The 27,391-nt window shown below is 38.6% G+C and overlaps 4 protein-coding genes across 4 annotated transcripts; 2 read left to right on the forward strand and 2 right to left on the reverse strand.

The window, feature by feature from the left end:
• Window positions 1-967: 967 nt before the first annotated feature.
• Window positions 968-1,918, reverse strand: LOC121156335 (olfactory receptor 5V1-like). The gene has a single exon (XM_040979960.1). The coding sequence runs from the start codon at window positions 1,916-1,918 to the stop codon at window positions 968-970; it is 951 nt and encodes a 316-aa protein (XP_040835894.1).
• A 12,439-nt stretch (window positions 1,919-14,357) lies between these two features.
• LOC121156321 (olfactory receptor 12D2-like) lies at window positions 14,358-15,287 on the forward strand. The gene has a single exon (XM_040979945.1). The coding sequence runs from the start codon at window positions 14,358-14,360 to the stop codon at window positions 15,285-15,287; it is 930 nt and encodes a 309-aa protein (XP_040835879.1).
• A 5,227-nt stretch (window positions 15,288-20,514) lies between these two features.
• LOC121156336 (olfactory receptor 1361-like) lies at window positions 20,515-21,450 on the forward strand. Its single transcript, XM_040979961.1, has one exon. It carries the CDS (start codon window positions 20,515-20,517, stop codon window positions 21,448-21,450), a length of 936 nt encoding a protein of 311 aa, XP_040835895.1.
• Window positions 21,451-24,674: 3,224 nt separating this feature from the next.
• LOC121156337 (olfactory receptor 11A1-like) lies at window positions 24,675-25,694 on the reverse strand. Its single transcript, XM_040979962.1, has one exon. The coding sequence runs from the start codon at window positions 25,692-25,694 to the stop codon at window positions 24,675-24,677; it is 1,020 nt and encodes a 339-aa protein (XP_040835896.1).
• Between the last annotated feature and the right edge of the window lie 1,697 nt (window positions 25,695-27,391).

A 27,391-nucleotide genomic window follows, 5' to 3' on the forward strand; every position in this document is an offset into this window, starting at 1 on the left:
ATATTTAGATTAGTCTTACTTAGCCTCACTGTTGATTTTTTTGTAGGGCAGGGGAACCTGGAAATGTAAGTTTTGTGTATTTTTATAAATGTGTATCAACTTGTCTTTTCTAAATTTGAATAGCATGTGAGTGTTTTTTATTTTAGATGCATGTGAATATTTTATAGCTTTCAAAACAAAAATGTTTTCATTCTTTTGTGCCTCACTGTACATACAAACTGAGATTTCTGTTATTAAAATGTAGTGGATTTCTCAAAGAAAATGTGGTCTTTGTCACATATTTAAAGACATGAAAATAAAAGAGACAGAATTCAAAGACTATGATGTGGTTTTTTCCAAGAGAAAATAAATTGACTTTAGTCCGTGAATCTGGTGAAATAAATAAAATTTGACTTAAAAGAACCCAGGTTATTAGCATCTCCATTGAAATTCTTATTTCTCAAAGCATAATGTGAAATTGGCAGGGCTTGTTACAGTTCTTTGAAAAAAACGGTATACACAGAGTATTCCTTTAAAATCAAATTAAGACAAATGAAGATAAACATAATTTGAGCATTCACAATTGAAAAATCTGTTGGCAAAATATGGGAACAGGCAGAAGTATTTATGGATCCCTTAAATAAAAGGTTTTTAAGATCTTGGGAAGACAATAAATATAAAAAGAAGATGACAAAAGAAAGTAACCTTTCAACAAATGATGTGCAAGCCAGTGGAGAGTCCACTACAGGACAGAAGTGTCATAATGCTCATCACAATAACCATAATTATTGCATTTGTAAGTTTCAAGCTATCTTTTTAAATGTTTTATTTGGATACAATTTCAAACATACAAAAACATTTCAACAATAAGACTACAAAACAATCCCAAATTTACCCTTTTCTGAAATCCATCTATTGCTCGTATGTCAACCCATGATCTTATAGCTCTAAGATCAGCTGTCCAAACACGAGAAAACCATGTTATATTTCAAGGGAAAGGAAATTTAAAAGTCACTACTTTTCCCCCTACAGTTCTCAGAGCCTTTCTTATGTCTTTATTCCTCAAAGTATAAATTATAGGGTTTAGCATGGGGGTAACAATGCTATACAATACTGAGATTAATCTGTCTTTTGTCAGTGAGTAGGATGAAATGGGCCGTACATAGGTGAAAATGGAACTTCCATAGTAGAGAAGGACAATGAGCAGGTGGGAGGCGCAGGTCGAAAAAGCCTTTTGCCTCCCTTCTGAAGAGCGGATTTTCAGGATGGCAGAAATGATGAAGAGATAGGAAAGAATGATACCCAAGAAAGGAGCCCAACCGATGAAGACCCCGATGCAAAGCAAAACCAACTCATTGACAGAAGTGTCCCCACAAGACAAGATCAGCAAAGGGGGAATGTCACAAAAGAAATAATTAATCTGGTTGTTGCCACAGAAGGGCAGGCGGAAGGTCAACACTGTGTGCACCACTGAGTTGAGGAACCCACTGACCCAGCATGAGGCCGCTAACCTGCCACACAGGGCCTTGTTCATGATAACTGAGTACCGTAAGGGTTTACAGATGGCAGTGTAACGATCATATGCCATTGCCGCCAGCAAAAGACACTCCACCCCCACAAAGAAAATAAAAGCAAAGAGCTGGGTTATACAGCCCCCATAGGAGATGCTTTTCTTCTCTGACAAGAGATGCACCAGCATCTGGGGGACATTGGTGGTGGTGTAACAGATGTCAAGGAAGGCCAGATTTCTCAGAAAAAAATACATAGGGGTACGTAGTCGGGTATCAACCCATGTAACCAGGATAATGAAGAGATTTCCTCCCAGGGTGCAGAGATAGATCATAAGGAAGACCATAAAGAGCAACAGTTGCAAATCATTTAGGTTGGAGAACCCTAAGATGATGAACTCCGACAGAGCTGTTTGGTTTTCTCCTTCCATGATGTTCTTTCTTGGGATCGAAAGGAAAAGCAGGATAAACTGCAGTATTCATGGGCTTTTACAGCAATAATCTGTAAGACAAGAAAATAGAGCTGATACAAATAAAATAATCATTCTTGTATCATGATAAATACTAGGTCATTTATGTCCATGACAGATTGTGAGGGTTCCCAGTACACATCACATTTAAAAAAAAAATCCATGTTTTTGATGTTTTTATGGGACATAACTTACAGAATACTAGCTGTTATAAGAATGAAATGGACAGCTTGTGATATAATTCTCATATTTAGTCCTTATTTATGCTCCCCTGGAACTGTGGCCTTACTGCTTTTCATTTGTTGAATATTACATTTTGGAGTTAACTTAACCAGTGAATACAGAATGGATTGAAGTTATGTCCTGCAGAAATTTAGGCCAAAAAAAGGATGGATGGAGATTGAAGGATGGAGGGAACAAGGGAGGAAAGTATAGCTTTTTGGGAATATATCTATGAAATACATGATTGTATTTATACTCTTTATATTAATAAAATAAAATAGGAAAATGGTGATTCCTTTATAGGAAAAAGTCAGTATTAAAAGTCCATATGCAGTGTTAGGGCTATTTCTACAGGTGTGGAGTGACAAGCCCCTTGCCTAAAGCCCACTGTGTCTTGGAGGTGGCTGTTGGGATCATAACCAGGTGGTTAAGAACCGTGCAGTTACGTGAGACTCTCCTTGTGGATGCCTCCTCGTGCTCCTTTCCTCTCCTGAAGGTGTTTTTTTTTTAATATCATTTTGCTTTCAAACAGCAAGATGCCTATTTTCTTTGTTAAAGTTCTAAAATATTTTAATGACTTACAAATTTTACTTAACACACACATTTGACGTAACATTCAACAACTACATAATACAGAATATGTTTACTAAACCGCACATGAAAAGCTTATACAAATATAAGAATACGTACTCAACTGTTAATCAATCTTCAGTAATCGCAAAGAATTGAAGGCACACAAGTTGATTTCTAATCACAGTGCAAATAAACTAGATATGAGCAACAAATAAATGTTCTATAGGTCCAGGAAAAATCATAATGGAAATTCAGAAAATATTCTAGCTTTTTGATTAAAATACCATACATCAAAACTTATGAGATGCAGCTACAAATATTATCTACAGAGAAGTTCAGAAGGAGCCAGTATTTGGTACAGTGACTAAGCCATTGTTGGGGATGCTTTCATCCCATAGCAGAGTATCTGGATTTGAATTCTGGCTCCTCTCTCTATTCCGACTTCAGTCTAAGTGCACCCTGGCAGGCAGCAGGTATTTAGGTTTCTGCTACCATATAAGAGACTTGAACCAAGTTCCCACCTTTTGGCTTTGATCTGGCCCAGTCCTATCTATTGCTGTCACTTGAGGAGTTAGCCAGAAAATAGGAACTCTGTGTGTGTGTGTCTCTCTCCCTCCATTTCTCCCTCCCTCTCTTGCTCTCACTCTTGCTGTCATTCTTATTTCTTTACTCTTTCACCCTTCCCCATTGAAGAAAGAGAGGGAGGGAGGGAGGGAGGGAGGATGGAAGGAAGAGAGAGAGAGGGAAAAGGAAGGAAGGAAGGAAGGAAGGAAGGGAGGAAGGAAGGAAGGAAAGAAGGAAAGAAAGAAAGAGAGAGAGAAAGAAAGAAAGAAAGAAAGAAAGAAAGAAAGAAAGAAAGAAAGAAAGAAAGAAAGAAAGAAAGAAAGAAAGAAAGAAAGAAAGAAAGAAAGAAAGAAAGAAAGAAAGAAAGAAAGAAAGTTAGTTTAGAAAGTAACACTAGAGGGCCCGGCACAATAGCGTAGCAGTTAAAGTCCTCGCCCTGCACGCCCAGGATCCCATATGGTTGCCCGGTTCTAATCCCGGCAGCCCTGCTTCGCATCCAGCTCCCTGCTTGTGGCCCAGGAAAGCAGTCGAGGATGGCCCAAAGCTTTGGGACCCTGCACCTGCGTGGGAGACCCGAAAGAGGCTCCTGGTTTCCGATTGGTGCAGCACCAGCCGTTGCGCTCACTTGGGGCATGAACCATCGGGCAGAAGATCTTCCTCTCTGTCTCTTCTCTCTATATATCTGCCTTTCCAATAAAAATAAATAAATCTTTAAAAAGAAAGTAATATTGGAAAACAATAAAGGTGAATAAGTAGGATGAATGAACCAAACATTCAAAGAGCAGCAGGGGTGGCTTTTTATCCTACCAGTCAAAACAATTATGTACCACACTGGAGCACCTGGTTTTCTTTCCAAGTTCAAGTTCCTGACTCTAGCTTCCTACTAATGGCAACCTGGAAAGCAGGATCGTCCATGTGACTAAGATAGACTACAGCTTTAGCTGGAATCCAGAAATGCAGTCAAATCGTCTATTGCTGGTGGCTTTCTCCAATTCCTAAATCCTTAGAATTCTTACAATCCTTGCAGACCTGATTTTCAGCTTGTAGAATGCTGAAAATGGAGGATTTTAAAAACTAAATCTTTAGATAGAAGATAATGTCATCGCTAAAGTTTTCCACTTTTACGAAAACCCACCAAGTTTTTATATTCATTTCCATTCTTATTTTTGGTTTGTATATTTTTTAAAACAGCACAATTTTACCCAAACATTTGTGTTGATAGTCAGAATGTTGACAAAATATGTAAAAAATTTATATTATATATATAAAATATATATATTGTTTATATGATAACTATTTTGATCAAAGACTTTGGCTTGAAGTATGTTACTGTCTGAGTAATTTTTAGAAGATTATGAATACAGAATACACTAGTGCCTTATTCAGTTTTGTTGACTAATGCAATGATAGCTTAAATTCAAAGTAAGAATGAAGTAAGAATATAGACTGTATGAATCTGAATTATAAAATAATAATTAAGAAAAACAACAAAAATTATTCCACCATTCAAAACAAAACAAAACAAACAAAAAATAGAAACTGAAATAGAATTGCAAATGGTTCAGAATTCATTACTCCAATAAACAGATCTTATGAGTCATAAAAACTAAACACAGTATCATTGAATTATTGAAGCTTTAGCACAGCAAACTACAGAAAATAATTTACCTGTATTTTAAGACTTTAAAGGAATAGTAAAATGATGATATCTTTCTGTTTATAAAATAATTATTTTGTAGAGTATTTGAGATAAATAACATTATAAAGAAATAGGATGAAAATAACCCTTGAGTACTAATTTTGTATATGTCCTTACATTAAATTTCCAATGTATATATATTCAAACTAGATAAACTTGCACATTTTTATTTTTACCATATTATATTTCTTTGCAATCAGAATTTTTGTTTGACATTATTTTAATGATTATAAGTTCATCATATGAATGCACCAAATTTCATAAAACTCAAACCTTAACAACAAACATTCTGCTGTTATAAATTAACATTTAATTGCGCAAATGTTTCCTGAATATCTTTTATTGTGTGCTAAAACTGCTTTCCTAGAAAATGTCAATGGGTAGAAATATAGTTGAATCTTTAAAACAATCTCCCAAACTGATATTTTAGCACTATATTCTGAATGAGTAACTGTATCATAAAGCAAGCTGCCATAAATGACCAGTGACAAAACGACACATAGTGAAAGATACCTTTCATGGCAAGAATCGGAAGGCCTTGGTCCTCGCCTCATTATTAGTGCCCACTAGTTGCGTGAACTTAAGAAGGACACTTCAATTGTCTAGTTCTTAATTTATTCACATGTCACATTATCAGATTTCACAAGATTCCAGAAAAATATTTAGAACTAATAACAAATAACGCCAAAGTAACAATTTAAGTGAACCAATTTACTATAATGGCACTGAACACATAAATAGAAAAAATAAATGTAATCAATATTTCACTAATGATTTTGGCAAGAAGATGTTACAGCTAACGACCCTGCTAAATGACATTACATACTCTAAAATGATCACAGCTTATGAAGCTTCCAGGGTCATGTGGAATAAAACACTAAGTCAATAACTCTTGGGACAACCCTGGCTCAGATGAGGTTTCAGTTTTTCTCCCATGATTTTTATCCTTTCTAAACTTCTCCAGGTGAATGAAGATTTCAAAGTTCTGTAGTTAGGATGATTTTAAGATAAGAATTTATAAATATTCATACACAAGCTAAAGAGGAATTTTAAAACCTGTATCTTTGGAATCTGGGATGAAATTTTGTCTATATTCTCTACTTGCAGTTTGTTAAGCTTAAAAACTTACCAAAAAAGGTGAACTCTGTTTGCCTTCAAGAAAAATAGCATAAAATTTAAGATAAAAATTGTTAATCAAGAGTCAAATATTAAATTACATTTGGATTTTTAACATATAATTAAATAGCATTGATTTTTCTAAAATGACCAAATTGCTTGCTGGTTTCCATAGCACCCATACAGAGTCAAGGATCTGAAATGGTTAAAGAAAGAATGAATAATGTAGAAAATATTACTAAAATTTAGATTTATAGTGAAAATCTTATTCTTAAGCATTAAGAAACAGCTAAATAACCAACAAATACTAATCTTTGTCTACTTAGTTTCATGGAAACCAACACAAGCTTTTTATAAATTTTTTTGCTTTTAAGATATCATGTTTTCAATTTATATTCTTTTTTGTTTGTTTTTTTAAAAGATTTATTTTTTATTTTTATTGGAAAGATGGATATACAGAGAGGAGAGACAGAGAGGAAGATCTTCCGTCCGATGATTCACACCCCAAGTGAGCGCAACGGACGATGCTATGCCGATCCGAAGCCAGGAGCCTCTTCCGGGTCTCCCACGCGGGTGCAGGGTCCCAAAGCTTTGGGCAGTCCTCGACTGCTTTCCCAGGGCACAAGCAGGGAGCTGGATGGGAAGCAGGGCCAGGATTAGAACCGGTGCCCATATGGGATCCCGGACTTGCAAGACGAGGACCTTAACCACTTGCGCCACCGCACCGGGCCCTCAATTTATATTCTGATCAATGGCCTAATGTTCCACCAAATAAAGATTTCAACAAACAACAGAATGTAGTTCAACAGAAACATGGGCTAGAGCCATAGGTTTTGATTAAGGAAATCCCTTCCAAGTTAGCTAGTCTATCAGGGGTGATATTTGGCTGAATTCCATCTCAGTAGAGACCTGAGCGAAAGACAAAGAAAATCTAAACTATCAGGTCAGGAGCTAAGAAAATATGTCAACTGGAAACTAATCAGAATGTATTTATATAACAAACCTTCTTATACATCATATGAATGCTTTGTTCTGTTGTGTAATTCTCTGGGTGTTTTCAGAAATGTTCAAATAAATGCAGAAAAGGGGAAAATGTATAACTCTGTATGCATCAATTGGAAATTCACAAGTAAGACAGAAATCCTGAAAGAGTCTGCCTTTCATACTCTCCACGATTAGTGTCCATCTGTCTTCTCACATTGAAGTGTACCTCCGACAGTGACAACAGCTATTTAAGTAAACAGTGAGCATATATAAAGTCTGGTGTTGAGAACTCAATGGTGTACATTGAACCATCTTTTCCAAGAGCTTACGTAGTGGAAAGCCTGTGATTACAATTTAGAAAAAGTCAGTAAAAATCATCTAGTCAACCTCACATAATACTTTTGGTAATGTATAACTCAGCCTATGAATAAACACTGCATTGAAGAGACGTCTGAAACTTGTAAAATCAGTCTATTTCCTCTTTAGAAAAATTCAAGTCCAAATTTGTTTTTCATGATGCTCTAATCTTTACAACTGGTGGATGATTAAGCAGAGGCTCTTCCACCTTGCTAACTATGTGACCACTGACAAACTATGAAATTTTAACTTCAAAACTTAGAAGAGCAATATTTTCATCTTAGTGAAATTTTGAGGATTAAATAAGGCTATGCATGAGGACTTAATGTTTGTTTTGTTTATAATAAGAAGCCTTTGTTATCCGAAATTACAGGAAAAGTTTACTCCCACTTCCACATAAGAGAATTCTTAATTGAAATTTTTACTCTTCAGACTAAAGGAATTCGTATACGTCCCTCATATGATACTCACGTGTTAAGTTATTTAGGTCAAAACATGTCACTATTCCTATCAAATGCTAAGGTTTTTAACTTTCAATTACTATAGGCTGAAAGATTTGTCCTTAATTAAAAGAACTCAAGGCACCAATAGGACAGTTTAAACAAATATTACAAGGAGAGAACACTCTTTCTGAAACTAAAAAGTAACGCACATATTTCATAAGCCACATATTTTACAACACTTAAGTGTCTCACATAAACAGTGCCCAGACGGGCATCTTGAACACATCCTTTCTAAAGGGCTCCATGCCTAAGTGTCTTTCTTCCAACCGTCACCTGTTGCTGTCCAAAGAATATAGCTGAATAACATTCAAAGTCCAAAAGGCACACTGAAAGAATAAAGGAAAGAAGGAGAGCAGGAACGAGAGGAGAGAAAACGACAACTTGCCTGCGGTAGAAAAGAGAGCTTACAGGTAGATGCTAAATTTCAAATACTCAACAGCTGCTTTTATGGACTTTAACAATGACAGCATTGCCATCCCTAGAGTTACTACACTTTTGGAAACATTAATGAGAGCCAGGCGTCCCCAGTTCTAGTTTTAATTGTTACTGCTCTAAGATTTACAGAGGATATGTTGCTTTGGGGAGCTGACATAGTCTCAAATGACCCCTGTAATCCTTTGAAATTAATTAATCAAAATCTTCTTTGAAGCATTTTTAATCCTTTAGGCATTTCTATTCCATTTATATTCATTTGATATGACCATACAAATACCAATAGAAACAAAATGAGGTCTTAATAACTTTGAACATTTTCAGGGAACACAATATAGAAGTTTAAGACTCAACACCTTCAATCAGGTATATGGCCTAATATCATTAAAAATCTCTTCCTCATTAGCAAACCAAATTGGGCAACAGCACAACACACACAAACATACATGTATATTTTATAGAATATATGTATTTATACATAATATATGTTAAATATACATATAATATTATTTATGTATGATAATTAAGTGGGATTTATCCCAGATGATAAGGATGATTAAACCTATTTAAATGAACAAATGTAATACATAATGTCAGCAGAACAAATGATGAAAGTAATATGAGCATCTCAACAGATACAGAAAAAGTGTTTAATAGGAGCCAGCAAGGTGATGTAGCAAACTAATCCTCCACCTGTGGTGCCAACATCCCACACATGTATCAGCTCCTGTCTCAGTTGCTCCAATTTTGGTCAAGCTTTCCTGCTAATGAGCCGAGAAACAGTGGAGACCTGCCCAAGTCCTTGGACTCAGAAACTCAGAAACTCCTGGCTCGAGCTTCCCACCAGCACAGCTCTAGCTATAGCAGCCATTTGGGTGACTTTCAAATAAAATAAGTAAATAAAACTTGAATTAAAAAGAAAAAAGAAAAGGCTGGTCTGGTGCAGGGGCCTACCTGTTAAATCCTCGCCTTGAACAACCGAGGATCCCATATGGGCACCGGTTCTAATCCCGGCCACCCCGCTTCCCATCCAGCTCCCTGCTTGTGGCCTGGGAAAGCAATTGAGGACAGCCCAAAGCCTTGGGACCCTGCACCCGTGTGGGAGACCTGGAAGAAGTTCCTGGATCCTGGCTTTGGATCGGCATAGCATTGGCCATTGCGCTCACTTGGGGAATGAATCATTGGACGGAAGATCTTCCTCTCTGTCTCTCCTCCTCTCTGTATATCTGACTTTCCAATAAATAAATAAAAATCTTAAAAAAAAAAAAAAGAAAATCCTAAAGTCTCAATCAAAAGTTTGTAAAACTGATAAACAATCTCAGAGAAGTTACAGTATATCCTATTAACATGGAAAAGTCAGCAATGTGTCTCTGTATTCAGTGTCTAAATGAACTGAAAAAGTCATGAAGAAAACAGCCTAATTCTTAATAGCTATCAAATAGGAAAATAAAAATAATGGTGAAGATCAAAACTCTCAACAATGAAACCTATAGGCATTAATTTACAGAATGAACACAAAATGGAAAAATATCCCATGTTCATGTGTGGAAAATCAATATTGTTAACATTTCCATACTACCTAAGGTGATCTACCAATTCAATATGCAGTGACATCCAATCAAGCTTCCTGATAAGTAGACATAAATAAGAAGAAGTAGAGCTATAATAGTGATTACCAGAAGCTCAGGAAGGCTGAGGAACTGATGATACAGCCATTTCTCCTTTTTTTTCTAATTTTAACTTCCACATATAAAAAAAAACATATGGTATTTGCCTTTCTGTGTCCAGCTTATTTTACTCAGCATGATGTCCTCTGGTAGTATTCGTCTTGATACAAATGATATCGTTTCTCTTTGTGTACTAGAATAATATTCTAAAATTAATAAAATTGAAAGTAAAAAAGGAGACAACACAACTAACACCACTAAAATACAATGGATAATATGAAACTACTATGAAAAATTATAAGCTAACGAATAGAAAATCTCAAAGAAATTAACAAATTTCTGGATACACACAAGTTACCAAGATCAAATCAAGAAGGTACTACCTAAATAGAGCCAGAGCAGGCAACAAGAATAAAGCAGTAATTAAAATTTTTCCATTGAGGAAAAGTCCAGGGGTTTATGACTTTACTACTGAACCTACTTGAAAACTTTTCAAAAATGCTCCTAAATAGTCAACAGGATGAACCTCTGCCAGCATTATACGTAAACCAAAACTGAACAAAGGCAGCATAAAAATTGCACACCTGTATCCCTCAAAAACAGACAGAAAAGTTCTCAGCAAAATGTTAGCAAGCCAAATCCAAAATCACATCAAGTAGACCATACATCATGATCAAGCCAAGCATGTGCCATTATTATCAATAGTGAAGATTCCGCTGCAGAACAAAAGCAATGCAATTTCTGTAGGATCATTTTGTTCCCCTTCTTCTCCATAAAAACCACAATAATTAGAGAGTAAAGATTCACACTTAGTGACTTGATAGGATGTGACTGATTTCATGTCCTAATTTTCATTATCAATTTTTTTTATTAATTACGTTGCATTATGTGACACAGTTTCATAGGCTCTGGGATTCCCCATTCCCCCAACCCCTCCCTATGCCCTCCCTCCCATGGTGGATTCCTCCACCTAGTTGCAATACTACAGTTCAAATTCAGTCAACATTCTTTCTTTGCAAACATATACCAAGCATAGAGTCCAGCACCTTATTGTCCAGATAAATTCAATGGTTTCTTGGGGAGACCATCTCTGGTCCAAAGGCAAAGCTGGCAGAATATCATCCCAATCAATTAAAAGCCACAACATAACATCACAACAACTTACAACACTATGAAATTATTTGATATGGTATTGAGCAACCAATATGTTAAAAAAAAAATGCAAGTTCTTAGCCACATCCTGAGACTACTTCATTGACATTTCAATTTTAGTTTATATACAGAACCGGCTGCTATAAACCTTAAAATGGCTATAGGGTACTATTCAGCTGTCTTGTGTCTATTTTCATGTTAGTATTTAGCAGTTTATAGTGTTGAAGCATAATTTTGCTGAACTTGGCAGATTTTAGGATAGTCTAAACTGGCTTATAACGCTAACAAGGCATATGTCAATAGTTGAGGTGCAGAACGGTTTTAGGAGGGCTGTGCAGAAAAGTCTTCAATACCTTAGTGAGGAGTAACTAATCTTTGTGTCCTACCTAGTAAGGCATGTGTGAGTCCATGCTGGCCATTTCCTGTCTGGTTCTAAGCTTTCCTTATTGTTCTCTGTCTGTCTATTCTAATTTTTTTTGTTTGCTTTTTTTGTGGGGGGTCTCCAGAGCAACCCTGATGGTCATTGCAGGAGAGGGTGGGAATCCAAAGTTGGAACTAAGTAAGGACCAGAGAAAGCTCCTCTCCCTAGTCCCGAAGGAAGTTTACTGTTCTTCCGTTTTAAAAATTTTTTCATTAACAGGAAATAATTAAAACATCTTTGTGGATTAGAACATGCCAATTCAATCCATGTATATGTATATTGTGTGCAATGATCAAATCAGGTTGTTAGTATTTCTATCTCCTTAAGAATTTAACATTTCTTTGCATTGAAAACTTTCAAACTTCTCTTTTCTCATATTTTTTGAGATATATAATAAAACATTGTAAACTATAGTCCTCTCATGATTGCCAATTTTCTTTGCACTTTCTACTCCAAAATATTTTCTAAGAGAGCTTCTTAAGAAATAAAAAGTGAACCTATATCCCTGGCTCAAGAAACGAAGGGAATTTTTGCACTCCTGATCATATATGAGACTTAGTCATCAGTGTAAATGTCTGTTTTAACAAACGTACACTGATTCCATAATCTGCTAGCCTTAGGGGAACCTGAGGGATGGGTATATGTTGCTCTAAAGCTAAAGAAGCCACTAAGAAAAACAGAAAAAGAGTAGCAAAAAATATATATATGAAGCTTCATGGAAAATTTTCATAAAACAGCTGCTGTATTTTTGCTAATTCAGAGAGTTATGCTGTTTATTCATATGAAAACTGTTCTCTGCACCAGGGGATACGCTCTCTCTCTCAGGAATTATATGCCTAGAGATTCCTGAATCATTAAAAATCCAAGCAAAGATTCAGGAAGAGAGAGAGAGATTTGAAGATGAGCTTATGTCCTAATTCTGACATGAATTATCACTTGGAATATTTTTATTATTTACAATCACTGAAAGCCTGAAAAGTTCTCTTGCCTACGATCTTCCCCACAAAATCAGGTAAGATGATGGAACAGGAGGGGAGATAGTTTCTATCAGTTAGCCTGTGTCTGCCTGTTGGAATTAAAGCCGAGTGCCCAGGACTTCAAGCTGATTTTTTTTTTAATGTCTGCCTCTTCACTGTGCTTACGTTTAGGGGAAATCTTTACTTCTTTAATTTTTACTGCCATATCACCTTCCAAATTCAAGAAGAGTGCTTCCTCAGATGTGCTCTAAAGCAAATCTGTAACCTCTGGAGAGCAGAACTTCTGTGAAAAAATCATATCCTACAGAGCAGTGTGATATCTAATTTTCTTGAAAAGTGAATAAAAAATTTTATACTCAGTAAATTTTATGCAAGTCTACTTTGCATGTTTGGGGTAGTAACATTTTTCTATAAATACAGACTATGCGTGGCTGCCAAACTGACTTGTAGGCAGCCCTCCATAGAGGTGTGTCAGACATTAATTTTGCAAAATTTCCTCTTTTTTGGAACACTTCTCCTTTGTCTTCAGATACCCTTAGAATTCTGATTCTCTCAGTGCCTTCTCTTTCTTCCTTTCACACACACCCTTGCTTCTTCCTTCCTGATATAAGTACAAGAGCTAATTTGCCACATCCAGGAATGAAGAGGCAGCTATTTCAAGAAGTATGTCTACTTTGGTTAGCATCTCAAAAAGAGATAATGTCAGATCCTGTACAAATAATACAGGAAAAAGAAATCGGCCTTTCAGTACACAGTGCAAATTTGGTCCAATATTAACCCTTATTAAAACAAACAAACATTTACAATCCTTCCAGTGGTTTTTGATTGTTTTATTGACTAACAATGAAAGAAATATTTAAAATACTACTCATAAAAATACTACTAATAAAGGTAATATTGTTGGGTCGGTGCTACGACATAGTTAGTTATGCTTCTGCCTACAGCACTGGTATCCAATATGAGCACCTGCTCAAGTCCCGGGTTTTCCCCGTCCAATCCAGCTCCCTGCTACTGTGTCTGAAAAAGCAGGAAAGGATGGGCCCCTGCACCCATGTGGCAGACCATGCAGTTCCTGGCTCCTGACATCAGGCCAGCCCAGCTCCAGCTGTTGTGGCCATTTGAGGAGTGAGACAGCAGTTGAAAGATCTCTATCTGTGTCTCTCTTTCTCTTGCTGTAACTTTGACTTTATCACAAAGTCAGATATATACAGAGTGGAGCAGAATCAGAGAAGTAGATCTTCTGTCTGATGATTCACGCACCAAGTGGCTATAAAGGCCAGAACTGAGCCAATCCAAAGCCAAAAGCCTGGAGCTTCTTCTGGGTCTCCTACATGGGTGCAGTGTCCCAAGGCATTGAGCAGTCCTCGACTGCTTCCCCAGACCACAAGCAGGGAGTTGGATGGGAAGTAAGGCCACCAAGATTAAAACTGGTGCCCATATGGGTTCCTGGGTTGCGCAAGGTGAGGACTTTAGCTGCTAGGCTACTGCGCTGGACCCAAAATAAATACATCTTTAAAAATAATAACTTCGTTAAGTTACATTCCATAGCAAACTTGCAGCCTTCTTTAACAATCTGAAGGCCCAAATGCAACACAAGTCTTTAAGTTGGTCTCATGGAAAACAACAGCACATATTCTCAAAACATTTTTGTACTGGTAAATCAGTCCTAAGCTGGAAAGATGTATTCACAAGAAGGATACTGTTCCATGTTATTTTGTCTTTTGTTTTCAGTGATGCTGAATCAAACTTCGGTCAGTGAATTTCTCCTGCTGGGGATAACAGACATCCAGGAACCAGAACCTTTTCTCTTTGTGGTTTTCCTCATCATCTACTTTGCCAACGTTGCTGGGAATGGAGCCATCCTCACAGTCGTCATCTCTGACCCACGGCTGCACTCACCCATGTACTTCTTCCTGGGAAACCTGTCATGCCTGGATATCTGTTACTCTACGGTGACACTGCCTAAGATGCTGGAGAATTTCCTCTCTACCTACAGAACCATTTCTTTCTGGGGATGCATAATCCAGCTTCATTTCTTCCACTTCCTGGGCAGCACTGAGTCCCTGTTGTTGGCTGTGATGGCCTTTGACCGCTTCGTGGCTATCTGCAAACCCCTCCATTACACTGTCATCATGAATCAGCAGTTCTGTGCCCAGATGGCTGCCACAGTCTGGAGTATTGGTTTTTTCCATGCGCTACTGCACTCCGTTATGACTTCTCGTTTGGACTTCTGCAGATCTAACCAAATCCATCACTTCTTCTGTGATATTAAGCCACTGCTGGACCTGGCCTGTGGGAACACTGAACTCAACCAGTGGCTGCTCAATGTTGTCACAGGAACCATTGCCATGAGCCCCTTCTTTCTGACCCTTCTCTCTTATTTCTACATTATTGTCTATCTCTTCTTCAAGACTCATTCTTGGAGAATGCTTCATAAAACTCTGTCCACATGTGCTTCCCACTTCATGGTAGTTATTCTTTTCTTTGTGCCCGTTCTCTTCACCTACACTAGACCTGCCTCGGGGAACTCCCTGGACCAGGACCGGATCATTGCCATCATGTACAGCGTGGTCACCCCTGTACTCAATCCACTCATCTATACTTTGAGAAACAAGGAAGTGAAGAGTGCCTTGAGCAGGGCGATCAGAAAGAGACTGATTTGAAGCAACATAGAAAAAAACTCTCTAAAGCACAAGTTAGCAGGCGATTAGGAAGCTGACTGTGACACTATAACTGCTTCTCCAGCTGTTAGCATGCTAAAACAGAGACCTGGATGAACTGTATATGAGCCTGTTTAATCCAGTTTTATTAAAACATTCCCAAGTAATATAAAGAAATTCCAGCAGTTGGGACACTTGCAATACTGATTTCTTTGTGCAATATCAATTGATAAAATTCATTTACTGAATATTCTAATGCGTTCTTCTTTACAGTTGGATCTAGAAATATGGCTAAATTACCTGAGTGTTACATAAATGGATAGCCTATGAGTTGTAGCTCTCTAGGACCCCTCTAGGTTATTACATGTTAGTGTGATCAGTGAAAATATTATGCTTTTATATTTTGAGAATTGTAATTTAAATACTATGTTTATTCAAATTGGAAAAGTAAATGATAACTTGCATACAAATTAATGTAATTTTATAAAGCACATAATTCCTCTTTCTCTGGTTGTTTTATTATTTTTTTAAAAGATTTGTTTATTTTTATTGGAAAGTCAGATATACAGAGAGAGGAGGAGAGACAGAGGAAGATCTTCCATCCAATGATTCACTCCCCAAGTGACCACAATGGCAGGTGCTGAGCCGATCTGAAGCCAGTAGCCAGGAGCCTCTTCTGGGTCTCCCACGCAGGTGCAGGGTCCCAAGGCTTTGGGCCATCCTCAACTGCTTTCCCGGGCCACAGGCAGGGAGCTAGACGTGAAGCGGGACTGCCGAGATTAGAACCGGCACCCATATGGGATCCTGGGTTGTTCAAAGCGAAGATTTAGCCACTAGGCCACTGCACTGGATCCTGTTTTATTATTTTAATACATAGTGATTCAAAATCCAAAACTTATTGAATATTGACAAGCTTTTCCCCCACATCTCTGTCTCTGTCACTCTTTTACCCTTCATGGGCAACTACCATCAGCATTTGTTTGCAAAGATTCTTTAGGAATATACATGTTTATTTTTTAAAAGAATGGAGTACAAAATTGTAGTGCTATTCGCAATACCCAAAATATGTAATTAACCTAAATGTTTGTTAATGAATGAATGCACAAAGAAAACTTTATATATGTGTGTGTGTTCAGCTATCAGAAAAATAAAATCCTGATAATTTCAACAGAATTGGCAAAACTAGAGGACATATGTTTAGTGAAATAAGCCAAACTCAGAGAAACAAAAATACATTGCAAATTGAACAAACCAAGGTGTAGGAATAAAATATAAACCTTCCTTATCTTGTTTTAATCTACATGCTAAATGTCAAATTATATATTTAGAATTATGACAACTGTTTCGCCACATCCCTGCCTCCAGCCACCTTTCACCATTCATGGGCAAATGATATCACTGTTTGCTGTCTGTCCTTGAATCCTTTATGCACCAGTGGAAAAGATACTTATTTTTACAAATGTATCTATCTTCAAATTTTTGCTGCAATGCATAATCACCCATGTATCACTTATACAAGTTTGTTTATAAACTCTTACACATGAAAATTAGACCAAAGGACACAAGTATTATAACATAACAGATAATATTAAATTTTTCAACATAGAGGCCATGTAAAAAAGCAGAGTTTATACTGTGCTGAATATCAGCAATTTTTTTCTTTCTAGATATTCCCTGAAAATATTTTACTCACTTTGTGACTTAATTTAAATCACTTCGTGACTTAACAAATAACATCTAAAGTCACTTCTATACTATGGAAATATATATCTTTTTGCCATTCTGTAATTTTTTTCAGGAGCCCAACACAATGGCCTAGTGGCTAAATCCTCGCCTTGCATCCATCCAGGATCCCATGTGGGCACTGGTCCGTGTCCTGGCTGCTCCAATTCATATCCAGCTCCCTGTTTGTGGCCTGCAAAAACAGTAGAGGATAGCACAGGGGCTTGGGACCCTGAACTCACATGGGAAACCAGAAAGAAGTTCCTGGCTCCTGGCTTTGGATCAGCTCAGCTCAAGCCATTTCAGTCACTTAGTAAATGAACCAAGGGACGGAAGATCTTTCTCGCTGTCTCACCTTCTCTTTGTAAACTGAATTTCCAATAAAAAATAAGTAAATCTAAGAAAAAATTGAGATTATTGGAAGCCCCAAAAAGAGTGAAATTGGAAGGAGAAGATAAGATTTAGGCTATTCTAAGAGGCATGCATGCAAACTGAAATATTCCGTATTTGAGCTTAAGATACATACCATTTTCCACTTAGTATACCAACTGCTATTTACATGAAAACATAACCAGTTGGTTTTTTTTATTATTTAGTCAACAATATCTCTGTACATATTATGCTTACCAAAGTTACGCATGAAAAATTTTAAATAGACACAATGAACTCATAGGGACCAACTCCATAGTAAAAAAGAATCTCGTAAGAATTCTTCTGAAGAAACAATGACCCTGAAAAGAACAAGTGGAATGCTTCATCACCATTACAGCATACCGAAAATTCAGGATTGAAAATAGATTGACAAGTTGATGCTTATTATTCCCTTTTTCATTGCTTATAATTTTATTTGAAGCACTCAAGCATTCAACTAAAGCATTTCACTCACATCCTTTCCTATAAATTGATTGTGTTTACATAACTAAGTTCCAGTCTATCAGCTATGGAAAAAGTTGTGACATTTCTTAAAAAAACATCTGAAATGGGTCAGAGAGTTGGGAGAGTCTTACGCATACACACATACACAATACATTGTATGCCTGAGAAGCAGCATAACTACCAAAACTAATACAATTGTAGCACTAACCTGGAATTTAGAAGTCTCCAATACATAGAACTGATATTTTAGGAAAACAGAAGGAACTCGAGTTTCTTACGACCCCAGAAATCAACCATACTCTCCCAATGCTACCAACATCTAATCCTCTTTTTATGAGAGAAAAACAAAATAAGCTTTTACATTATTTAAAACTTTGCCTCTTGATAGTCTCAAACACCTGATGTGATTCTTAGCTTACTTCAACAAAGGATGTTCCATAAAGCCATTCATTAATAGGTGAGTGTAGAGTGAGACACAAGGAGAAGGAAAGGGGTTATAACAAAATTTTACATTTGGATGGAAGTAAGTTTGATAGGCCTATTAGAGATATATAAGGATATGTGGCACATAAGTAGCCTAAATATTTCAATATGCAATTGTTTAGGAAAGGACAACGTGTGTGTGTGTGTGTGTGTGTGCATTTGGGGTAACTCAAACATTCATAACTATTATTCTCTTAAAGGCTATGAAATAGTATCGCTGTATGTCCTTCCTTAAAGCTGTTCTAGCTTAAGGAAGAATGGTAACGACTACAGAGAAGCTGTGACCTTTCTGATTTTATTTCCAAATCATTTTTAATAGCATACTTCTGCTTAATTGGTGTTTTTTTTTTCCTCAACGCCATCTATAGACAACTTTCTCACTGAGAAACTCCTTCATAATGCCACTAATGAGTAACTCTGGGAACCAGGCCTCAAAAGGCCAAGAAATATTCCTTCTCCAGACAAATTTCCTCAACTCTCAAGAGAGGGAAATGCTGAAAATGCTTAGCTTAGAGTTAACTCAGCTCTGCCTTCGGACGTGGGCTCAGTGATGCAAGCGAAAGAAGTCAACTCTGGTATGTCCAAGAACATTAGATAGAATGGATATTACCAAGGTCATCACTCAAGAGGTAAAAATTAAGGAAACCTATGAGTGAGGAAAACAAACTCTTCATAATTTTCACTATAGAACTGTTTCAGTTTGCCACACCGAATTTGAATATTTTGTAGCTATTATGCATGGAAATGCTCCTATACATTCTTTCTCAGCAAAACTATTGTTGGTGTGTAAAAGTTCTCCTAAGGTTTGTGTATTGATTTCTTATTCTGCAACTTGGCCGAATTTTCCTCAGTTTAATAGTCTCTTGGTAAAGTTTTTGTTCCCCTGTATATATAAAGTTTTTGTTCCCCATGCCATCTGTAAGCAATAATTTGATATCCCCCTTTTTGCTTTGAATGCCTTCTATTTTTCTCTTGGCTGATAGCTGCAGCATTGCTAGAATTGCATTTAATAAGACATCATCATCCTCTGGTCCAGATTTTTAATGGAAATGACTTGAGCTTTTCCCCATTCCATATTCCGTCAGCTGTATGATTGTCATATATGGCTTCTATTACATTGAAGTATGTTGCTTCTATAATATACAATTTAAGACTTGCTGAAATAAAGAATGTTGTATTTTCTCCACATCTGCTGAGATAATTCTATAATTTAATCTTTCATTCCATTGACATGATGAATCGCATTTGTTGATTATATGTATGGAAATGTACCTGGATTTTTTGGAAAAAGTCAACTTAATCTATGTGGGTTTCTTTCTTCCTTTTTTTTTTTCAAGATTTATTTATTTATTGGAAAGTCAGATATACAGAGAGGAGGAGAGACAGAGAGGAAGATCTTCCCTCCGATGATTCCCTCCCCAAGTGAGCGCAACGGCTGGTACTATGCCAATCCAAAGCCAGGATCCAGGAACCTCTTCCAGGTCTCCCACACAGGTGCAGGGTCTCAAGGCTTTGGGCCGTCCTCGACTGCTTTCCTGGGCCACAAGCAGGGAGCTGGATGGGAAGTGGGGCTGCCAGGATTAGAACCGGCGCCCATATGGGATCCTGGCAGGTTCAAGGCCAGGACTTTAACCACTAGGTCACGCTGCCGGACCCCTTACTTCCTTTTTTTTAACTAGTTGCAGCACTCAATTTGCTAGTATTTTATTGAGAATTTTTGCACCTGTTTTCATCAAGAGGAGGACAGCAGTGCTCTACTCAATCAGCAGCAGCTTAAACGAGAGCAGTTACTAAACAGATGGATAAAACAGCTTCTGAGCTCCTACGACATGCCAACCACTAAGCTAAGGAGTAAGTTGCAGCCTCTGCCTTCAGAGGAACTGTTGTCAGATGCAGCTCACACCAAGTCATAACAGCATCACGCAAAACAAAGTTGGATTGACCTAGTTCTTCACAGAGAAAGTCTCCCCTCCCCTGCTTTCATATTTGTGCCTCCTCCTTTGAATATCCCGTATGAATTTAACCCTTGTCTCTGCTACTGTTATTTTCATTTCTCTTCTCCATTTCCCAGATTGGTAATGGAAGGAGACCACATTCAGGAGATAGGACCCACACACTAGAGACTTCCTAGCAGCGCAACAACACCGGAATGAATTGCAGCCAGACTCCCGACCTGGTCCTCTCAGGGATGTCTAGTGGCCCAGAGAAACGGCAGTTCCTCTTTCTTCTCTTTCTGACTCTCTACTTGCTGGGCCTCCTGGGGAATTTGCTGCTTCTGCTGGTTATTACCACTGACACCCACCTCCATACACCCATGTACTTCTTCCTCAGCCAGCTTTCCTTTGTGGATCTCTGCTTCACTACTACCACAACCCCCAAAATGCTGGGGAACTTGTGGACCAGTAATGGCTTCATCTCTTTCTCTGAATGTCTGACCCAGTTGTACTTCTTTGCTGTTTTTGCTGACATGGACAACCTGCTTCTGATGATCATGGCCATTGACCGCTATGCTGCTATTTGCCATCCTCTGCGCTATCCAGTCCTCATGACTCCTTGTAGATGTGGGGTGCTGGTGGGTGGGTCGTGGGGAGTGGCCCACTCGGTATCTCTCATCCATACTCTGTTGCTATCCCAGTTGTCTTTCTATACCAATCAAGACATTCCTCATTTTTTCTGTGATTTTGGCCCGCTCTTGTGGCTGTCCTGTTCTGATGCCCACCTCAATGAGGATCTGATGATGGCACTGGCTGGATTGTTGGGAATCGTGCCCCTGCTCTGCATCGTAGGTTCTTATGCTCGTATTTTCTATGCTGTGGTTAGGGTTCCATCCACACAGGGGAAGCAGAAGGCCCTGGCCACGTGTGGTTCCCACATCTCCATGGTCATCCTCTTCTACAGCACAGTCTTCGCCACATACCTGAAGCCCCCATCACCTTCCCACGCCTCTGGGGAGCTGGTTGCTGCTGTCATGTACACCTTGGTAACTCCCACTCTGAACCCTTTCATTTACAGCCTGAGAAATAAAGATGTGAAAAGTTCACTGAAAAGGATTCTGGGCTGGGAGGACTTTCAGGATTGGGATTAACCAAGCACTTGAGGAAACATCACTCAGTTCACACCACTCTAGCAAAGCTAGTAGTCACATAACCCCACGGCTATCATAGGGTGCTGTGTCATCTGCTGGAAACAACACTGGATTGTTTGAATTGCCTTCCAACATTAATATCACAAAAGCTTGATTAGCTCCATCACTACAATCATTTGGTAACTCTCGGCGTTTTCGTCAGTGGTTTAATGAAGATCCCCAGCCAGCACCTTGACTGCAGTCCATGACATCTGTGCTGTCATCAACATCACTGAAAATTACCCTCTTCAGTTCTATCTCCGCCAATGCCATCAAGACCATCCTTGTTAATAAGAATAGGGTTTTTGAGATTCTCCCTGTTTAATTCCTCACTTTTCAGGGTACTTTGGGTAATTCTGTGCTTATCCTGCGCATGTGTCATTCTGAGAGTTTCTGACTGTAAATGGAAATTGAAGGCTTCATTAGGTGCATTGCTTTTACACTCCTTGTTTTGTAGTAGAATAAAAAAATATCCTGCATATGATTTTGTTCTAAAAAAATAAAGTGCATCACTAGAAGAAACTGTTCTTTCAGATACAGATAGGGAAAAGATAATTCAAAGAAAATTTTGGATATATTATATTATAAATAGAATGTGCACTGCTTCAGTCACTGTGATACATTCAGCTCCTTTATCTATATGTACCATGTATTACAGCAGACGCTATGTACACATTGTTTTTATTTGCACTACACCATGCAGTTAATGTTATTGTGCATTAAGAATTATACGATTTAAACTCAACTGAAAAGGAAAAAAAAAAGAGATTGTAGAAATAATAGTCTCACCCACCTTCCTATAGTCCTTGAACCTTTGCAACCTAATTACCTATGTAAAAATCATCCAAAAATAAATAAATAAACATGACTTGAATTAAACTTTCTCTCTCTCTCTCTCTCTCTCTCTCACACACACACACACACACACAAACTGTGGCCCAGCGTGGATCTAGTGGCCAAATTACTCGCCTTGCACACATTGGGATGCCATATGGGCAGTAGTTCATGTCTCAACGGCTCCACTTCCCATCAAACTCCCTTCTTGTGTCCTGGAAAAGCAGTCAAAGATGGTCCAAGACTTTGGGATCCTGCACCCACGTTGAGACCGGGAAGAGGCTCTTGGCTTCGGATCAGCTCAGCTCTGGCTGTTGCAGCCACTTGGGGAGTGATCAGTGGAGAGAAGATCTTCCTCTTTGTGTATCTGACTTTCCAATAAAAATAACTAATTTTTTTAAGAAAATACAGGTGATATTCAATTTTATTCAGAACAATTCAGTGTATGAACTACACACAGCTCTGTCTTAGGAGGCAGATCCCAGAGATTATCCAACTGAATTTTCTTTACAGTGCCTGTATCTGATCCACATCTAGCCAAGACTTTCTTCCTGTATCACCTATACCTACAATTAAACGCCTCCTTTCAAATACTACTATAATAACTTATCATTTTCAAATGAATGATTACTAAATGGATAACTTAAGTTCGCAATTCATCTGGCCTTACAAAGTCTTTCCTGTTCTCCAGGATCTGGTGAATGAATATAAACATTTTTCTCTCTATCTGAATATTCGTTATTTAATCAGACATCGGATGCCACTGGAAAAAATGTGTGTGTGTGTGTGTGTGTGTGTGTGTGTGTGTGTGTGCATGTGTACACAAAGAGAATCCAAACTCTGGGTAATGTGGACGTTAACAGGAGAAGTAACAACCACTGATGATAAACCCAATCTAGAACATGGGACATCTTACCAGACTGATAAGCCAGTTTCTCTGTGGCATGAACCAAAGGGGAAGAAAGATCTACAATGGTGTAAGGGAACTATCAGCGAAACAACCAAATGTTTTATGCAAACCTCAGATCTCCATTTAAAGAAATCTCTTGGAAATCAATAAAGAAATTGAAACATACTATGTGCTAGATGATATTTGTTTACAATTATGTTAAGCGCCATAATGGTATACAGTAGGCATGTAAAATGTGTGCCAGTGAGAAAGCTATTAAGCACTGACTTGTAGAATACATACAGACAAAATTTACACAGCACAATTCTACAGCATTGAGAATTTGCCACGAAACTTCCCAACAAAGCAAATACATTAAGAAAAACAGCTGAGCCTAATGTGGTAGCTTAGTGGCTAAAGTTCTCGCCTTGCAAGCACTGGGATCCCATATGAGTGTCAGTCCCTGCTGTTCCATCTCCCATTCAGCTCCCTGCCTGTGGCCTGGGAAAGCAATTGAGAATGGTCCAAGGCCTTGGGACCTGCACCCCTGTGAGAGACTTGGAAGAAGCTCCTTGTTCCTGGCTCCTGATTTTGGATCAGCACAGCTTCAGCCTGTGGCCACTTGGGGAGTGAACTATCAGACAGAGGATCTTCGTCTCTCCTTTTCTCTGCAAAACTTCCTTTCCAATAAAAGTAAATAAGTATTTTTTTAAAAAAGGAGAAGAGCTAAAGGTAATTAAGACAAGATTAGCAACATATTGATGCTGAGCCTAGCTAATGAGAGATGAGGATAAACTATGAGATTTTCTACAAAAAAAAGTTGAACTAATAAATGCAATGAATTCAGATTTACTTTTTAAAGATATGTGTCATTAGATCTTGAAGGTTGAGCCTTATAATTTGATTATAAATCTTACGTGACCAGCTATAGGAATCTACAAGCAAAGATTTTATAGCATCTGCTTCCAGATACATTCTAAGCATCTAAGCAAAATGTATCCAAAGAACTAAATCACTATAAACCATAATAATCTGAATGTAATCTAAATATAAGAAATGCATGTTTAGTAAAGAGCTTGAATGCAATTAAAAATTTCTGAACAATAGACTAAATAAATCATGGTTAGCCACATTATGAAGCCCAGAAGACTAAAGAAGCAAATATTTGTCAATACAGGTAAGTTATTCATGACATATTGCCTAACAGAAAATCAGATAACAAAATATATGACCCAATCCAATAGGAAAAAAATTTGAAATGTCATACAGCAATGATATTCATAAACAATGGGCTTATTTTAGCAGTTTTTATTTTTCTATACTAAACATTTATGGCATATTTCATTTTTAAAACATGTAAATTTAAACCAATTTTAATACTACACTGAAAATTGCTTTGCTATCATCCTAATTTTTAGCATAATTGCAAACGTGTGATAGGAAGTGTTGAAACAGGGTAAAGTTAATCTTCAGCTAATTCTGGAAGACTTCCCAATGGAGGTAGAGAAAATCCAAATAAAATCTTCATTCCCCTCCTTCTGGAATCCAGAGTTGCTGTTTGCCTGAGGTGGAGAAGCCTCCATAGCACCTGATGGACCTCTTTGTTCCTCAGGGTGTAGACCACAGGATTGAAGATTGGAGTGACAACAGTGTAGAGCAGGGCAAAGATCTTGGCAAGGAGCTGGGAGTGGATGGCAGAGGGTGCAGCATACAAGACAATCAAGGTTCCGTAAAAGGTGGACACTACAGCGAGGTGGGAGGAGCAGGTGGAAAAAGCCTTTCTCCTGCCAGTCTCAGTAGGAACCCTCAGAACAGCCACGACAATCTGAACATATGATGTCAGAATCAGTCCAAAGGGCACAGTGAGGCAGACCACGGAGAGAACAAACGTTGTCATCTGGGCCACCGTGGGATCTGAGCAAGCTAGGCCCACCAGAGGCGTGAAGTCACAGTAGAAGTGGTCAATGTATTTGGAGCCGCAGAATCTCAGCTGGGCCATCAGAGCCACAACCAACCCATCCACCATGAAGCCAGACAGCCAGGCTGTGAGCACCAGCCCCAAACACCACCTGGGTCCCATCAGGAGTGGGTAGCGGAGTGGGTAGCAGATTGCCAGATAGCGATCATACGCCATGACAGCCAGCAAGAAGCATTCGACTGTGGCTAGCGAGCCAAAGGTGAAGAACTGAAGCAAACAACCAGCCACAGAGATGGCTGCCTCCTGCAGGAACCCCTGCAGCATTTTTGGCACCACTGTGGAGGTGTAGAGGATTTCCAAGAAGGACAGATTAGCCAGAAAGAAATACATGGGTGTGTGGAGCCTGTGCGAGCACACAACGGCCACAAGAATCAGCATGTTCCCCATGAGGATAGAGGCATAGAGGGCAGTGAATACAGTGAAAAAAAGGGGGTGCAGCTCGGGGATGTCATAGAAGCCAAGCAGAACAAATTCAGTAATAGTTTGATTTGAAAGAACTTCCATGTGGATTATGTAAGTTTCAACGTGGCAGTAATTCAGAGAGAAACTTTAGATGCTGTATCATCCATACCAAGGATAAAATTCATAGGGCTGAAACAAAGATAAAAATGAGTTTCCAAGTCAAGACCCACTTACACAGATCCTGCTCTGTCTCCCTTTTTTCACTCTTGCCAGTGGTGTAGTGGCATAGCAAGCTAATCCTCTGCCTGAAGCTCCAATTACCCATATGGACTACTTTACTTCCCATCCATCTTTCTCCTAATGGCCTCGAAAAGCAGCAATGGAGGATTCAAGATCTTGGGCCCCTGCACTCACATGATAGACATGGGCGAAGCTCCTCGTCCCCAGCTTCAGCCCAGGCCAGCTCTGGCTGTTGCGAACATTTGGGAAGTAGAGCAGCAGATAGAAGATCTCCATGTAAGTCAAACTTTCGAGTAAAACAAACAACACGTTAAAAAAAAAAAAAAAAGTTGCTACCACTTCCTCAAATCCTGTTCTTCCCTACATTTTTAATGGTGGGGAATTCTATAAGACTTATGAGACCTCATCCAAATTTGTCATTTCAGTCTTCCCAAGCCATCTAACCTATCATTCGATCTGCTACTGCTGTCATAATGAATCCTAGCACCCTCATCTGTATAAAAGAGTCATAACCTCCTTCATGTGTACCAATGTCAGCCTCCAAATACTGCGGCATCTCCCCTCTTCAGCTCTATGTCATCATGTTCAACCACAAAACCTTCTGTCTCTCCCAATCACAATCCACTTCTCTGTGAGTTGATCGAACACCTTATTTGCTTCTCAAGATCACTATTTCATAGTCATCTCCATCTCAGCCACTTCTTTGGTGTCCCAGTCAGTGAAATCTCCTTAGCTGCGACGGCAAAGTCTTCGAGATGTCCTTGCTTATCTCATGCCTGAATAAACACAATGCTTCCATGTGCATTATTCTTACTCCCAAGTTGTTTTTTTTTTACTTTAACAGAAGTCTTCTTCAGATATTAATTTTACCAAGCTACTCATGGGCTTATAAATAAAACGTAACAAATTATGATAGCAGCGTTGTAGCAGAAGGGACTAGGATCACGGGGCACAGTGGGTGAGAATCAAGGTCAGGAAAGGCTTTCTGAAGGTGATGGCACAAGGGCTAAGTTTGGAAGAGTTGCTAATGTAAATGATGAAACAGGCAGATTATTCACGGTAAAAAATGATCTCTGTGAAAACAAAGTCGTAGCTGAACACGACCCTTATGAAAATGGGCCTGGATGCTGGAGGAAGGACTTAATTTGCTTTCCAGAGTCTGGTCTTTTTTTTTTTTTCCTCAAAATAATCAGAGTACATACAATGACAGGGAGAATTAAGGAGAATGCTAAGTAGAGAGTTTAAAAAGATAAGCTGGGCCCGGCACGGTAGCCTAATGGCTAAAGTCCTCACCTTGCACATGCCAGAATCCCTTATGGGCGTCAGTCCATGTCCCAGTGGCCCTGCTTCTCCCACTCAGCTCCCTGCTTGTGCCCTGAGAAAGCAGGCGAGGACGGCCCAAAGTCTTAGGACCCTGCACCCATGTGGAAGAACTGGAAAAAGTTCCTGGCTCCTGGCTTCGGATCTGCTCAGCTTCAGCCATTGTGGCTACTTGAGGAGTGAATCAATGGAAGGAAGAGCTTCCTCTCTGTCTCTCCCCTCCCCTGTATGTATGACTT

This window comes from Ochotona curzoniae, unplaced genomic scaffold, assembly GCF_017591425.1.
Source record: "Ochotona curzoniae isolate NIBS_2020 unplaced genomic scaffold, NIBS_Ocur_1.0 contig_3350, whole genome shotgun sequence".
Taxonomy (NCBI): Eukaryota; Metazoa; Chordata; class Mammalia; order Lagomorpha; family Ochotonidae; genus Ochotona; species Ochotona curzoniae.